The 14,721-nt window shown below is 57.8% G+C and overlaps 1 protein-coding gene across 2 annotated transcripts in view; it reads right to left on the reverse strand.

Moving 5' to 3' along the window:
* NISCH (nischarin) overlaps positions 1–14,721 on the reverse strand; it is a 36,259-nt gene that overhangs the window by 4,094 nt on the left and 17,444 nt on the right. The window contains exons 5-16 of one of the 2 annotated variants that reach the window (XM_004581528.4): positions 13,965–14,128; positions 13,583–13,678; positions 12,306–12,401; positions 10,132–10,284; positions 9,541–9,609; positions 8,994–9,179; positions 8,743–8,871; positions 7,669–7,782; positions 7,347–7,440; positions 3,672–3,796; positions 2,861–2,910; positions 467–1,876 (exon numbers count right to left, since the gene is read on the reverse strand). In XM_004581528.4, the coding sequence (XP_004581585.2) occupies positions 467–1,876; positions 2,861–2,910; positions 3,672–3,796; positions 7,347–7,440; positions 7,669–7,782; positions 8,743–8,871; positions 8,994–9,179; positions 9,541–9,609; positions 10,132–10,284; positions 12,306–12,401; positions 13,583–13,678; positions 13,965–14,128 (2,686 nt within the window). Of the gene's footprint in view, positions 1–466; positions 1,877–2,860; positions 2,911–3,671; positions 3,797–5,928; positions 6,780–7,346; positions 7,441–7,668; positions 7,783–8,742; positions 8,872–8,993; positions 9,180–9,540; positions 9,610–10,131; positions 10,285–12,305; positions 12,402–13,582; positions 13,679–13,964; positions 14,129–14,721 lie in introns of those variants that run through there. The other variant, XM_004581529.4, reaches the window with a different exon arrangement.

The raw sequence follows: 14,721 nt of genomic DNA on the forward strand, positions 1-14,721 counted from the left end.
CAGGCGTTGTCTCAGATGCCAAGCCTGAAGCAGAGTGCAGGCTGCAGCCCCAGCCAAGGACTGGAGCCCTGAGAGGGTAGGGGTTAAGGCTGTGTTTTCACCCAGGAGAACAGAGTGGGCAAGATGGGGCCACACAGCCACCCACCTGGGATCAGGACACTGTAGCCTGTAGCTTTCCTACAGGCCAGTTAGAGTAGGGGGCCTCTTGGCCCACCCTGTGTGGGTGGCAGGAACTGGGACCAACCCATGTCTGGGAAGAGACAGCTTTTCTCGATCTCCTCTGGGGAACTGGGAGGCAAACAGCAGCCCAGCACCACGCCTGGGGAAGCCAAGAGCAACGCCAAAGGCAGCTGAGGGCAGAGAAGCCATAGGAAGGGGCACAGCCCACGCAGAACCCACAGGTGCCTGGTGTTCATATACACGCCAGGCTCATGGCCCTGGGGCCTCATGCACCAGGCTGTCTCACCTGGCCCTGCCCTGAGCAGGCTGGTCATCCCCCTGGGGGTTCGGGGAGCTGGCCCCTGTAGTGGGGCTCTTGGCAATGACCACGGTCTTCAGGTCCTGCAGCGAGGCTCGTAGCTGGTTGTAGATGCGCAGGAAGTGGAACTTCTCATGGGGCAGCACGAAGATGGCAGTGACAAAGCGGTAGCCCACGAGCAGCTCGAGGACGTGGCCGTCGGCGAAGGCCCCACGAGGCTGGGTGCAGCTGCGCGTGGGGTCCAGCAGCACTGTGGAGAGTGGCACACGGCTCAGTTTGAAGCTGTTGCGGTTGCGGCAGTTGTGAGTGCCACGGTTGGGCATGGGGTTGAAGTCAGCCTTGATGACGTTGAGATGCTGGGGCGTGAGCAGCAGCCAGTAGGGGATGGCGGCAGACTTGACAGCCTCGGAAGGCGCACAGCAGGAGCGGCGCACAGCAGAGCAGAGTGTGCAGCTGGCCCACTCGATGTTGCCCGAGTAGTCCCCGGCGGCGGTCTGCACCATGCGCTTGTCGCTATAGACCAGGTACACTGGGAAGCAGCCCTGGCTGCGCTCCTGGCAGCCGCCAGCCACCTGGTAGAAGGTGAGCAGCTGGCGCAGGAACTCCTGCAAGCTGGTGTGGCTGCCATAGAGCACGGGGCTGCGGAGCATGGCCATGTGCTGCGGGGCAAAGCAGGCGCGCAGGTCGGCATGGAAGTCGTGCAGGCTGGCGGCGTCCGAGATGATGAAGAGAGTGTTCTCACTGTGCCGCACCTTCAGCACCAGGCACAGCTCCGGCATGAGGAAGCCGAACTCGGTGAGGTCACCATGCGGGAAGCAGAAGACGAAGCGCAGGGATGAGAGGATGTGTTGGCTGCTGCCTCGGGACTCCTGATGTGGGATCTCGAAGACAGCCACGCCAAAGTCTGTGAGCACAAGGCAGGCGGCGAACTGGCGGATACTGCCCTGCACGTGGATCAGGAAGCACCACAGCACCCGGAGGACGCGGATGTGCTCCAGCAGGAAGTCTTCATCTGCACCCAGGGCCCATTCCAGAGCCAGGCGTGCCTCCTCAGCTTCAGTCTCCTCCTCATCTTCCTCCTCCTCATCCCCCTGGCCACGCTCCTCCACTTCCTCCTCCTCTTCGGCATCAGGAGGCCCCATTTCAAAGTAACGATTCTCAGCCACGTCCTCCTGCTCGCCCTCTTCCTCCTCTTCCTCATCACCCTGGCCTTCATCGCGCTGGTTGGCGGCCTCAATCCAGGCAGGCAGCTGCCGCTCAATGGCCTGCCGGATCAGTGTGCTCAGGCGTTGGATGAAGTCCTGGTTGGTAGCCGTGTAGCCAATGCAGGTGAAGGGCAGGAAGATGAGCTGGCCGGACCCAGGCACCACCTGCACCTCTGGCTCTGCGTGCTCAGGACTGTGCAGGGGGAGAGACCAGGTCAGAGGCATGGGGTAGACGGGCCACCTCTGCTTGCCACCTGCAGAGCCTGTTGGTCAAGCCCATACCAGGACGAGGCATAGTGGAGAACAAGGGGAGCTGGAGGCCTGGGGCTGGGTGAGAGGCCACACTCCCAGGGGCGAGGAGCACAGCCACGCAGCCAGCCCTGCCAGAGCACTCATTCCCAGGACAAATGCCCACTCAGGTGTCAGTCTTCCAGAGATTCCCACAAGTTCTAGAACACAGGCCTGAACCCAGTTAGGGAGAATGGCTCCCTCCAGGGACAGGCAAATGTGCTGAACCTGCAGCCTTGAGAGTTTTCATTTGTCAATTGGTTGATTTGTCTGATTTACTTCAAAAGCAGAAAGAGTATCAGAGATCTTCCTTCTGCTGGTTTCACTCTCCAAATGCCCACAGCAGCTGGGGCTGGGCCAGGAGCTGGCAGCACCTTCTGGGTCTCCAGGGTGTGTCTTAGCAGGAAGCCAGGCAAACAGCAGAGCCAGGATTTGAACCCCAGGCACTCTGCACGGACACTAGCATCTTGGCTGGCTGCTGCGCCCGCCCACCCTCCCCACTTCACCTCCCACTACCACGTCTTGTGCATTTCAGGTTCCTGGTTTCACCACAGCCTGGCACACAAAACCAATCAGAAAACAGCTTCTGCCAAGGGCCAGAGAGGCAGTACATAAGGGCTTATGGGCAACTCTTACCCACATTCTCTTCCAACAGCCCTGTCAGTCTAGCTCTCAGGCCCTACCAAGCCTTGTCGGCCATCCCTTGGCCAGCAAAATACATGGCACACAAGCTGAAAGCTGAGGACATGGACACACATGGGTGTTCCCCTCGGCTGTGTCTATCTGAAAGAAGAACTGGCACTGCAGGGTTCTGTGAGCAGCTCAGTGCTGAACTGCACCTGGGGGCACCACCCACAGCCCAAGAAATTCCGCACAGCCTCAGCCCTACCTTGCACCGCCAACAGCTCCCGGTGTGTCCCTGAGCTCATCAGGACCTGCCTGATGGACGAGAAAAGAGTTAGTCCCACCTGCTGCCATTTCCCGGTGCTCCCTAGGGGCTGGGCCCTCTGTGGAAACTGTACATGTACATGGGTCCAATTACCCCCAGTAATTGAGCCCCAGGGGGCTCAAACTCCTGACTCCAGTCACCCCACAATCCTGAGTGGAGAGTGTGGTGCTTCTCTCCAGGACCTGGCATCTGAGGACTCGCTGTGTCACCCTGGGTCCCAGTGGGTACTTCACCAACTTGGTCTAGCCCTAACTGGCCAGCAGCAGATGCAATAGGCAGAGATGGTACAACCCTGGCCAGACCTTCCCAGTGGTCTCAGCAGCAGAGATAGAGCTAGGGTTTGAGGCCCTTTTGCAGACATGGTGGCTGTACACTACCCCCACATCACTAAGTCAGGACTGTAGCACAGTGTGGGGCTGGTGGGAGGTGCGGGCAACAGGCCACGCCTGCACGCACACAGGAAGTCATAATGCATCCCAGACGAGCAGGGCAGCATATAGCAAGGACAGAGTGGCTCCAGCAGGGCTAAGAGGCAGGGACTCAGGGGTCACTTGCCTCCATCCGCCCAGGACCTCCATCAGGGAGAACTGCCTGCTCCTGTCTACCAGGACAGGGTGAGGGTGCTCAGCACAGACCCTTTCTGGCCGGGTCAACCGAGGTGCCTCACGCAAGAGAAGAGCACTGCAGCAAGACCATGTCCTGCCGCATTCACCCTCAGCGGAGGTCCCCAGTGTCTGCAGGAGGGCATTACCTGTCCCGCAGGAAGGGACTCCAGGGAGTCAGAGCATGCCCGGGCGATGGGCCGGTGTTCGGGAGTCAGGCTGTCGGTGGATGACAGGCTGCTAGCCAGGGCTTCCTCCTGCACGAACATGATTCCTGGAGAAAGCGGGGGGTGGACGGGAGGGGCGGGGTGGGGTGGGAGAGCAGATGTTCAACAACTGGAACTGGGCCCTCAAGGCTCCTGACACAGCCAGGGGCTAGCTGGACCCCAAGACCCGGCCACAGCGGGGTAGGGAAGCACACATGAATCTGACACTTTAAAATAACTCAAGGAACCAACCCGTGCCCGCTTATCTAATCTCGGTTGAGGGAGTGGCTTTCAGAACGTCACTGTGAAGGAAGAAAGTGACATGTGTGACAATACATAAAAATGTAACTGCCAAACACACTTTTCAAAGCAAGATAAATCACAATGGAAACCAGTGCTGTGTGTGTTTGACAAAGGTTGTGTCTTGTACCCCGTGAAAGCTCTTATATATCAGGGAGCAGTTGGAAACCCTACTAAGAGACTCAGGACACGTAAGAGCATGGTATGGCATGACTATATCATGATGCATTTGCCCTCCCGGGTACACACACAAAGGCAAGCTGCGTCCTGCTCTGCCAAAGGAGCAGGGTCCTGGGGCTGGCCTGGCCTTAAGGGGCAGGGACAGGCCCAACAGTGCAAGTTGGCCACTTCAGGGAGAGCAGTTTGCTGACGCGTACATCAAGACCCTTAGAGGTGGCTGCTCCTGCAGCAGCCCCTAGCAAAGGCAACCCCAGCCCCTGGTTGGCCTCAACTGCAGGGCCTACCCCTTACGCATCACGTCACTAAGCTACTTGGGCCACCCCAGACAGTGGTGCTGTGACTCATGCACCTGGAAACCTACAGGGTTCCTAGGCTCCGCTGAGGCTGTCAGTGAACAGCCTGTCTGGACCTGTCATTCCAGAGGGCACCCAGGCTGGCGAGGGTAAGGGCCTTTATCGCATGCCTGAACGGTCGCTGGCTCTAGAAGAGGCCCTGGGCTACCACCACAGTCCAGTTTTCCCATCATGCTGTCCTGTCCTAGTGGCCAACAAAATGACTAGCGTTCCCAAAAGCCAACAGGCCTAGGGACCCTGGCACAGCTCAGCTACTACCCAGGACAGGAAGACTCACACAACCCCTGCAGATCCTATGCCCAGAGGCAGGCAGGCAGCCCAGACCAACACTTCCCAGAGTGAAGTGGTAGGAGCTATGAGGGTAGGGAGAGCAAGAAGCAGAGCTGTGCACGGAGGGTGCCCCACGAGCCGGCCTTCCTCTGCTCTGCTAGAATCCAGACTCCCAAAGACATGGTTCAGTCTCAGTCTGGGAGCCCTCAGAGGCACTGGCCTGGCTATTGGACCCTCATAAAGAAAGTGGGACATGGATATCTCCTGATACGTCCATCAAGCCCAGAGCAAGCCCAAGGGGCCACACACACCTCTGCTTATTTGCCATGGTCTAGCAAATCTAAGATGTGTGGGTGTGGCATCATCTTGGTCTTAGCAGCAGTTGTTCACTGGAAGGTTCTGCCAGGACTCTATCAGGAATCCCAGCTGGCAACTAAGAGGCACCACAGACACATCTCAACTTCAGAGTCACAGGAAGAGACATGTGCACCTGGGCCCATCAAGGTAGGATACACTCACTAGAGTGGGGTAAGCTCTCAGAGAAGCTGCGACTTGCTCAAGGTCACACAGCCAGGACATCGGACAGACTCACTGGGCACCCCAGGCTGCTTCTAACTATCTCCACAGCCCCTGCATTCTGTACATCAGTGCCCACGGGTCGTGACGCTCCCAGGCTCTGACCCCTGGCTCCCGGTTCCTGTGATGGCCAGGGGCCCAGGGCTGGCTTGATGTTTCTCTCAGACAGGCCCCAAGAGCCTGGCTGAGGGACAAGCACAGCCTCTCTGAGTCTGGTTGGGAGTGGCAGGTGCTGGTAGGCACGGTTGACACTCCCACACATGAGAGCTCCCTTCCAGCCACGCAGGACTGGGGATGCCTGGCCCATCACCACTTCCTTGCCACTGCCCTCCCGAGCCCTGCTGGACATGAGGGAACGTGGCAGGGACAGTCTATCTATTTCCTTCCTGGCCCATGGCCTGTACAAACAAGTGGTCATAGGGGTCATGCAGCAGGCAGATGGGATGGGGACAACAGGAGGGTAGTGACAAGGGTCTGACTTTGGCTGTTCCTCCCCCAAAGGAAAGCGCTGTGCACACATGGACATCCAGTGCAGCTTTATTTAGAAGACACAGTGTCTCACCACAGTGGCCAGGGAAGGAGACAGGCTCTGGGGGGCCACCCTGCACAGAGTCCCCAGGGCGGCCTGGCAGTGCAGAGAGGGAGCTGAGGCCCGGGCCGGTGCCCGCACAGGTCTGCTCTTCACCGGCGTGCTGTCATCCTTGCTCACCTCACTGACTCGCCAGACAGATGGAGGCTCACTGTAGCCCCAGCCGGGAGGCCCCAGGTTACCCCAGGCCTCAGTGGCCTCCGGGCTGTGCGGGCCAAGGAGGCTGTGGCTCACAGCAACACCAACTTCCTCTCCTCTTATGCAAACATCATGCCCCCACATGCCCAGTGGACAGCCCCACAAAGGCTCAGGGTCACCTCCCAGGCCAGCGTCTCTGTGTCTCCTGGCGGGCAACCTGGCATGTTGCTCTGGGTCAGGCCTGCTGCCTTCACAGAGGGACGTAGGGCAGCTCTGCCTCCTGCCCAGCTCTCTCCCTGACAGCACGCTGTCTCTCCCTTTCCTTCTCCTCTTCCTCCTGCGGCTCTCATGTCATAGCTGGGGGCTACCAGCAGTGAGATTTCACCTCTCCGTCCCAGGACCTCATCCCTTGAAGACAGAATCCCCACCTGCGGGGCTGCCAGCTCAGGGATGGTAAGGGTCCACCTGTCTTCCCCACACCTCACACAAATGCTGCGTCTCCGGGAGCCGGGGCGGGCGCCGTCCTTCCCTGTACGTCCCGAGCCTCAGCTCCACTCAGGACCACACAACCTCCCCTCTTGCATGGGGGCCGGGCCAGCAGACACGCTCACGGCACCTGCGTCACTCACTCATCTCCGAGGATGCCTGGGTTCAGAGGTGAAAGTCCTTTGAAAATGCTAAGACAGCAGGCTCAGGAATGGACTGGTCTTTCGTGGGACCATGGGGACAAAGAACCCCATCCTGGTCCCATAAGCACAATGTTCTCTAGTATCACAAGAGCCATAGAGAGAAGGCAGTGACAAAAGAAAGCCCCCCTCCCCCCAGCAATGGGGCCACCAGACTTGGTTAGGCAAGTGGGCTCGGCTGGCTCTGGCCAGGCAGGAGCTGACCTGGCCAGCTGCCTGGGGGACGGGGCCTGGGCGGCTCACAGCCCAGGACCGTTCTAAGGACAGTCTGGAGCCCCCAGACCCCCTCCCCAAGTCTCCTATACAGAGGAACTGGCTGTGGGCATCAGATCAACCGGGGGTCCTCACTGAGCAAACAGCCGATATCAGCCAAGCACCCATGCCCAGGGCCACAAGCCGCCTGAGGAATCAGCGTGCAGACAGCACCACCCTCCCTTTGGCCAACCAGCTAGGGAGCAAGTGCCGGCAGTGAGGGGCCCAGGCAAGGCTGTGTGGCTCCACTAGGAGCAAGACACAGACATGATACCTTTGTTGGAGAGGATGGGCTGGGGTAGAGAGGCAGAGGCAGGAATCATGGTGGGAGGCGAACCACTGGATCTGAGCCGGGGGTCTTCACCCACCTGTGGGAAACACCTGAATCAGCTGGGGCAGGAAGCCCAGGAAGAACAGATCCCACAAGGCCAGGAATGCAAGAGGGGAGTGGCCCAATGTGTCCAACTGACAGGTGAAGAGGGGAGGAGGTCTTGCCTGTCTCTCGGAGTGGCCCGGTGACTAACTCTCCTGAGAAGAGCTGGCATGGGTCGTGATCACTCCACCACGTAAGGACCAGCACCCTCACAGGAACTCACCTTCTTCTCTGGGTTGTTCAGTTTGGACTTGACCTCCTTGGCCTTCTGAATTGCTTTCAGCACTTCCACAGTGTCCAGCTCCTTCTCTGTGGTCGCTGTGTTATCCAGACAGACCTATGGTATTCACAAAGTGGCTCTCAGCACAGGGCCGGCAAGCAAGGCAAGAGGAAGGTGGTGGGTCCCACTGAGGCATGAGCCAGGCCCTGTGAGGATGCAGGAAACCAAGGCTGCCTCCCTACCACTGGTGCAGGTGCTCCGGGCATCACTGTCCCCAAGAGTCCTCCCAGCAACCTCTCAAGTGGCTGTGCGAGGGGGTGGGGTGACCAGAACTCAGCCCCCAGTTATGGGCACAGCACCAACGGTCAGAGAGCAAGAGTACTTGGGGCCTCTGGGCAGGGGAGCTGGTGTCAGGACACAGGGCACAGCAGGGCCCAAACCTGCAAATGCAGCAGGCACTGGGGTAAGGCAATATGGTCAGGTGAGGGCAGGTCCCGATGCTACAGGGTCACAGTGGCTCTCGAGGCCTGCAGGAAGGCAGGTATGTCGTCTCAGCAAGACCATCTTGGTGACGGCAAGGGGGGATATAACGGGGCTGGGTGGGATACAGACTCCTGGGTATCTTCTGGTTTGGAATCTGGGGAAAAGAGAGGGTCCAAGGCCTGGTCAAAGGATGTGTGGACCTGCCGTGGGTGGGCAAGGCCAAGGCCCTGACTGGGTGGTGTGGAAACAGGGGTAGCCACAGCAAAGGATCTTGGAGCACCCCACACTCTTCAAGAAGCCATCCAGGAAACACAATATCCCCCAGTCTCTTCTTTCTGCTCTGAGTCAATGATACCTCTCACAGGCGATGCTCTCCCTGCCCACGCCTGTGAGAGGCTCTCCAAGGCCCACGCCTGTGTCTGCTCCAGGGTGCCCTCCTAGCCTGAAGCAGCTCGGTAGAGGGGGTACGGGGAAGGTTTGCCAGTCCCAGATTCCACAAGAGAGGGGTGAAAGGCCCTTCTGAAGGAGGCAAGGGTACAAGAGCAGATACCTATCCAGGTCCACCCACACAGACAGCACCTTGCCCGGGCTTACCTCAGAAGCCCTGTCTCCGAACTGTGCCAACACCTTGGTCCGGTAGTCGGGAATGATGGTGAGGGGGTTGTTCAACAGGGCCACACGCTCCAAACACGGCAGGCTGCCTATGCTCGTGACCTCCTCCATCTGCAGGGGACAGATGCCGCTCATCTGGACCCTTCTCGCAGCCCACAGCAGGCCCGACAGTCTTTCCAAAGGGCAGGGAACCGCCATACTCTTATTGAGGGTCCTGGGGGTATGCAGCTCACCTGCTCGATTCGGTTGTCACTGAGGTCCAGGTTGACTAGCGAGTACAACTTGTGCAGGCCACTCAGGCTCTCCAGCAGGTTGCCCGCCAGGTTGAGAGTCTTGATGTTCCCCAGTTTAGTGTGGACGCCTTCCAAGGAGGACAGCTTGTTGTAAGACAGGTCCAGGTGTACTAGGTTGTACAGGTGCTGCGGCAGCATGGAGGACAGGGTCAGCAGGTCAGGTCAGCTCTCCAAGGCAAGGGGGCTGATGCAAACTGGAGGACAGGGCTGCTCGCTCCCCCCCGCTCCCCTGCATGTGCCCAGACAGGTGAGCACTGAAAGGCAGCTGTCCACTGCAGGGTGGAGGGGCACCAGCTGGTCAGGGCCCAGCTGGTACTGGCTCAACGTCTCGTGTTCTTAGAACCAGATCAGCAGTCACCCGTCACACTGTTGGGAGCCCAGAGGGAAGCCAGTGGCCTCTGCCCTTCCGTTTTAAACCCCAGGGAACAACCACCCTCCCAATCCCCACAGGGAGCACCTGCAGGCAGAACTGGCTCCCAGACGTTACCTGTAGATTGTCCACAACCAGCACCCCATTGTGACTCAGGTCCAGAAACTCAATCTTGGGGATCAGTTTCTGGAGAAAGAAAGGAACACCGGATGTTACCCAAGGAGGCTGCACCCTCTGCAGGCCCTGCACAAGGCCGGTGGCTCCCAACAGCATGGCGGGTGACACAAATTTGCACCTGGCCAACCCTGCAGGGCTACTGATGGAACACCTCCCACGGTCCTCCCAACAGTGCTCCAAAGAGGCACACAGCGCCCGGTGCGGAGCAACATCCACTGTTGGCACACACTTGGCCTCTGGAAGCAGAACAAGTGGCCGAATCATAGCCAGCATAGGGAGCCTGGCCTTGGAAGGAAATGTCATCACTTTGTCGGCCCATTTCTCAAACATTTACATGGTTACTAACACACTCCATTTAATCTTCAGTATTGCTTGAATTTAACTAAGCCTGTTTTGAAATTAATGTAGAAATTGCAGGCAAGGCACAGAGCACTGGAGACAGGACCTTTCGTAAAAAGCCAAATTAAAGCCTTGTGCTTGGGGATTTGCTCAGGCCTGAGGCGTGCCCGGTGCTGCGCTGAGGGGACCTACCACAGACTCGTCGATCTTGGAGATGCTATTGTGGCTCAGGTCGAGGGTGGTCAGAGCTTGCCAGGTGGGGATGATGGCAGTCACGGGGCCTTCCAGGCCTACGCCTTCTGGTTCCCACTCCTCAAACTCCGAGGCTTCAGGAACAAGGACTTCCTGCATAAGAACATCTGTTGAGCACCATACTCAGGCCCTGACGCAACCCCTCACTGGGAACACGATTGTTGCAAAATTTAAGGAAGGGCTGGAGCATATTTAGCTTGTGGAAGTAAACTTGCATGAAAGCGGGACTTGGTTTCATGTTTCTGTCCACAGTTGTGAAATAACTGCAAGGCTCAGCAAACCAACAGCCACTGCGATAGGCCTGGCCGGCCTAGGGGCCAGCGCCTCAAGGCCACCTGGGCCCCTGGCTGCACAGGGATGCCTATGTCGGCTTCACTCTCCAAGCTGAAGGTCAGAGCCAAGGGGTTGCCAGGCAACTGTGCTTTCAGAGCTCCCGATGACGTCTCCGCATGAACAGGCATAAAACCAAACAATGCTGAGTGAGGGTCGCACGGTGGGCCCAGGGACCACGGGCAGGGAAGGAAGCCTCCCTCCGGTACCCACAGCTCCTCCTCCCCGCCCCTGACTTCCAGGCAAGAGCTCTGCTCTCCCTATGGTCCGCCTCAGGCTTCTCAGCCAGGCTGCGGGCAGGGTCTGGGGCGCCCTGGCCTGCACACAGCTTCATCCTTCCCATCAGCAACCGCAGAAAGACTTCACCATACCCAAATCTTTTTTTTTTTTTTAAGATTTACTTTATTTTCATTATAAAGTCAGATATACAGAGAGGAAGATCTTCTGTCCAATGATTCACTCCCCAAGTGACTGCAACGGCCAGTGCTGAGCTGATCCGAAGCCAGGAGCCAGGAGCTTCTTCTTTTTTTTTTTTTTTAAAGATTTACTTATTTTTATTGTAAACTCAGATATACACAGAGGAGGAGAGACAGAGAGGAAGATCTTCCATCAGATGATTCACTCCCCAAGCGAATTCAACGGCTGGTGTTGCGCCAATCCAAAGCCAGGAACCTGGAACCTCTTCCGGATCTCCCACATGGGTGCAGGGTCCCAAATCTTTGAGCCGTCCAAGACTGCTTTCCCAGGCCACAAGCAGGGAGCTGGATGGGAAGTGGAGCTGCCGGGATTAGAACTGGCGCTCATATGGGATCCCGGCACGTTCAAGGTGAGGACTTTAGCCACTAGGCCATGCCACCGGGCCCCCATGCCCAAATCTTAATCCAACACCGTGAGTCCAAAAATTCGCCATTTCACATTTTCCTTTACCAGGATAAGATTTTTTTTTAACATTACATTACATTACTGAGGTATAATCCATAAAAAGAGAGAAAGCAGGGCTGGCACTTATGGCATAGTGGCAATGCCAGCATCCCATATGGTGCCAATTCATGTCTGGGCTGTTCCATTCTGCTTCAGCTCCCTCCTAATAACGGTCTGGGAAGGATCCTGCACGATGGCTCAATAGCTAAATCCTCCCCTTATAAGTGCTGGGATCCCATATGGGCACCAGTTCATGTTCCAGATGTTTCACTTTCCATCCAGCTCCTGATCCCAAAGTTGCTCATTAAAACCAGTGGTGGGGCCTGGCGTAGTAGCCTAGTGGCTTAAGTTCTTGCCTTGAACACATTGGGATCCCATATGAGCACTGGTTCATGTCCCAGCTGCTCCACTTCCCTTCCAGCTCCCTATCTGTAGCCTGGGAAAGCAGCAGAGGACGGCCCAAAGACTGGGAACCCTGCACCCGTGTGGGAGACCTGGAAGAGGCTCCTGGCTTTGAATCAGCTCAGCTCTGGCCTTTGCGTCCACTTGGGGGGTGAATCAATGGACAGAAGATCTTCCTCTCTGTCTCTCCTCCTTCTTGTATATCTGACTTTGCAATAAAATAAATATCTCTTAAAGAACAAAAAAACAAAAACCAGAGGTGTTCTTTCTCCTTTTGAGGGGAAAGCATCTCTCTTCCTTGAAACGTGCTATGAGCAGCACTGACTGATAGAGACCCCAGGGGTGCCAAGTGCACAGTGACCCAGGGACAGCGTCATAGCCTCATCTCCAGCAGCCTCAGCAGCAGGCCCACAGTGGATCCTGTCCTGGAACAGTGCCAGGCAGGTGGCAGAGAGGCTTACCTTCATCGAGGTGGCCGAGAAGTGGACGCTCAGCGTAGCCAGGCTGGGCTTGGAGGTGACCAGCCCTCGGATGTGCTTGGCATCACAGTGACTTATCTGGAACAGGGTACATCATATGTCAAAAATGGCTCACAGAAGCCCCTGGGTGTGGTCGCACAGCAGGAGGCAAGCCCCGACCCTGAGGGAGCTCAAGCCTGTGTCCCTCTGCCCCAGCACACGTGCTGACTTAGCACTCTGCACAGTGTCTCACAAGAAAGGCATCTGGTCTCCTTGACCCCCAGGAAGCCATGAACCCCACATTCTCTGCCAGGGGTATTTGGGGCTGGCAGGCAGACAAGAAGGGGGATGGGGCGGGAAGCTGTGCTGGAGAAGTGGGGAATCTCTCCAGTGGAGTGTGCCAGCCAGAGCCAGCCTCCCAGATCCCTGGCCTCAGCTGCCCTGTGGTGTCTTCTGCGGAAGGCCCCGAGCCACCTTCCCAGCACCACACACCCAGCCACTGCCTGTGAGCTCAGGCTGCCTCTCCCTGCCCAGCTTTCTGCAGAGGGGGGCGGTGCAGGATACATGGGGAATGCTGCAGGCAGAAGAGGGCTCTGCAAGAACAATTCTCCCTCATGAACCTGCAGCCTGGCCAAACCTGTCTCCCTACTTCAGATGCCCCACTTGTTACGGGAGAGTGGAAGCACCCACTTCACAGAGGTGGTGAGACCAGCCAACATCACACATAAGACTCAGCGCTAACCACAAAGGCCATGCTCACAAAGGCCGGTTCTGGAGCCATTTTTATTATTCACAGCTAACTCCTCTTTCCTTTAAAACTGGGGACAAAGCTGGTCTTGTCAACTGACAAGCTCAGCAGTGAGTAACGCAAGGCAGGGCCCAGTCATGATGCCCTGGAGGGCAGGGAACCCACACAGCCCTCTGCTCACCTGCCTCAGCAGAACTGGAGGTAAAATCAGCTGCTCTCAGCAGGACCACCTCGCAACTGCTGCTGGAATCGTGCACTGCCTGGCCCCACTCTCCAGCCCAGGGAGGCCTGGGGGGGCTGCGCAATCTCCAGTTGTGGCAGACACAGAGCCCACTGAGGACCACCTCTGCCTTCAGAGGGGCTGGTGGAGATAGATATTCCTTGCCAACTGTGGCAACCACAAGAGCATGAGTGCCTCTCGGCTACACCAGGACCCCAGTGTCAGAAACACGTTCTACTTCCAGGCAGGCAGCAACGAGCAGCACCCACACACAGCTCGGTCCTACCAACCCTCCCCCAACCCTGGGCTTACCTCCACCTGACGTAGAGACTTGAAGATTGACAAATCAAATGGCAGGAGCTGCTCCCGAATGTTGCTGGTTCCAAAAGGCCCTTCTGTGCCAGAAACCTGAGGCCAAAGGTACAACTTGGATATGGGGAACTGCTGCAACAGCCCCTGCCACAGTCACAGGGAAGTGCCACAGCAGCTGCTGAGCCCCAAGCTGTGTCCACTTCTACTTTCCACAAATTGTGCTAAGGAATGCTGGTGACAGCCGCCCCCTGGTGCCCACAACTAGGAGCACTGCGCCACGAAAACTCATTCAGGCCCTGCCATGGTCTCCCAGACACGCAGCCGGCCAGGGACCTGGTGGCCCCATGTCGGCCGTGCGCCAGCTGAATGGCCACAGCTTTACCTTAAGATACTTAAGGCGACAGGTGAAGTCCAGGATGTGGCCCAGGTCAGTCTTGGCATCCCCGCTGGCACACGTGGGCTTTCCCTGCTGCAGCTGCTGGGTGACTGCGTAGAGCTGCAGGGGCCGGATGGCAAAGACCTCACCAGCCCCCAGGAGCTGCTCGCCTGCAACAGCAGCGCCCGGAAAGATGAGCGCCCAGCCCTGGCCTACCTTTCAGGCCACCACTGCCCAGCAGAGCAACAACCACCAAGCAGCTGGCAAACACCTATTATGCACACCTAACCAGGCAGGACAAAGCCCTGGTCCTAGGCACACAGGAGCAGATGTCTTCTTGGCTCACATGGGGAACAGGGCAACCCTGGACCTGTGCGGACAGGGAAGCGAAGGGCCGCAGGACTCTGTGGTCAGCATGGCTACCGTAAGAAGAGAGGTAAGTCAGGAGCTAAGGCACCAGGACAGAACGTGGCTGCTAAGAGACAGCGACCTGAGTGACAGCCCTGCATGGCGACTGCAGAGGTCAAGCACAGGCCTGCAGAGCCGCCCTGGAGCAGGAGGGCTCTAGAGGTCGACTGACCAGCTCTTCATTCTCCTTCTAGCCACATAGCCTCAAGCAAGTTCCTGCCTGTGCCGAGGGCTCTGGAGGGCAGGCACCATGGCTGGGCCAAGCAAGCATCAGGGCGCTTGGCTGCTGCTCCGAGGCCACGTGGCAGGACCTGAGCAAGCTCAGCCTGTTTGCAGAGGACAACCCAGATCCGAG

Source organism: Ochotona princeps, chromosome 21, assembly GCF_030435755.1.
Source record: "Ochotona princeps isolate mOchPri1 chromosome 21, mOchPri1.hap1, whole genome shotgun sequence".
Lineage (NCBI taxonomy): Eukaryota > Metazoa > Chordata > Mammalia > Lagomorpha > Ochotonidae > Ochotona > Ochotona princeps.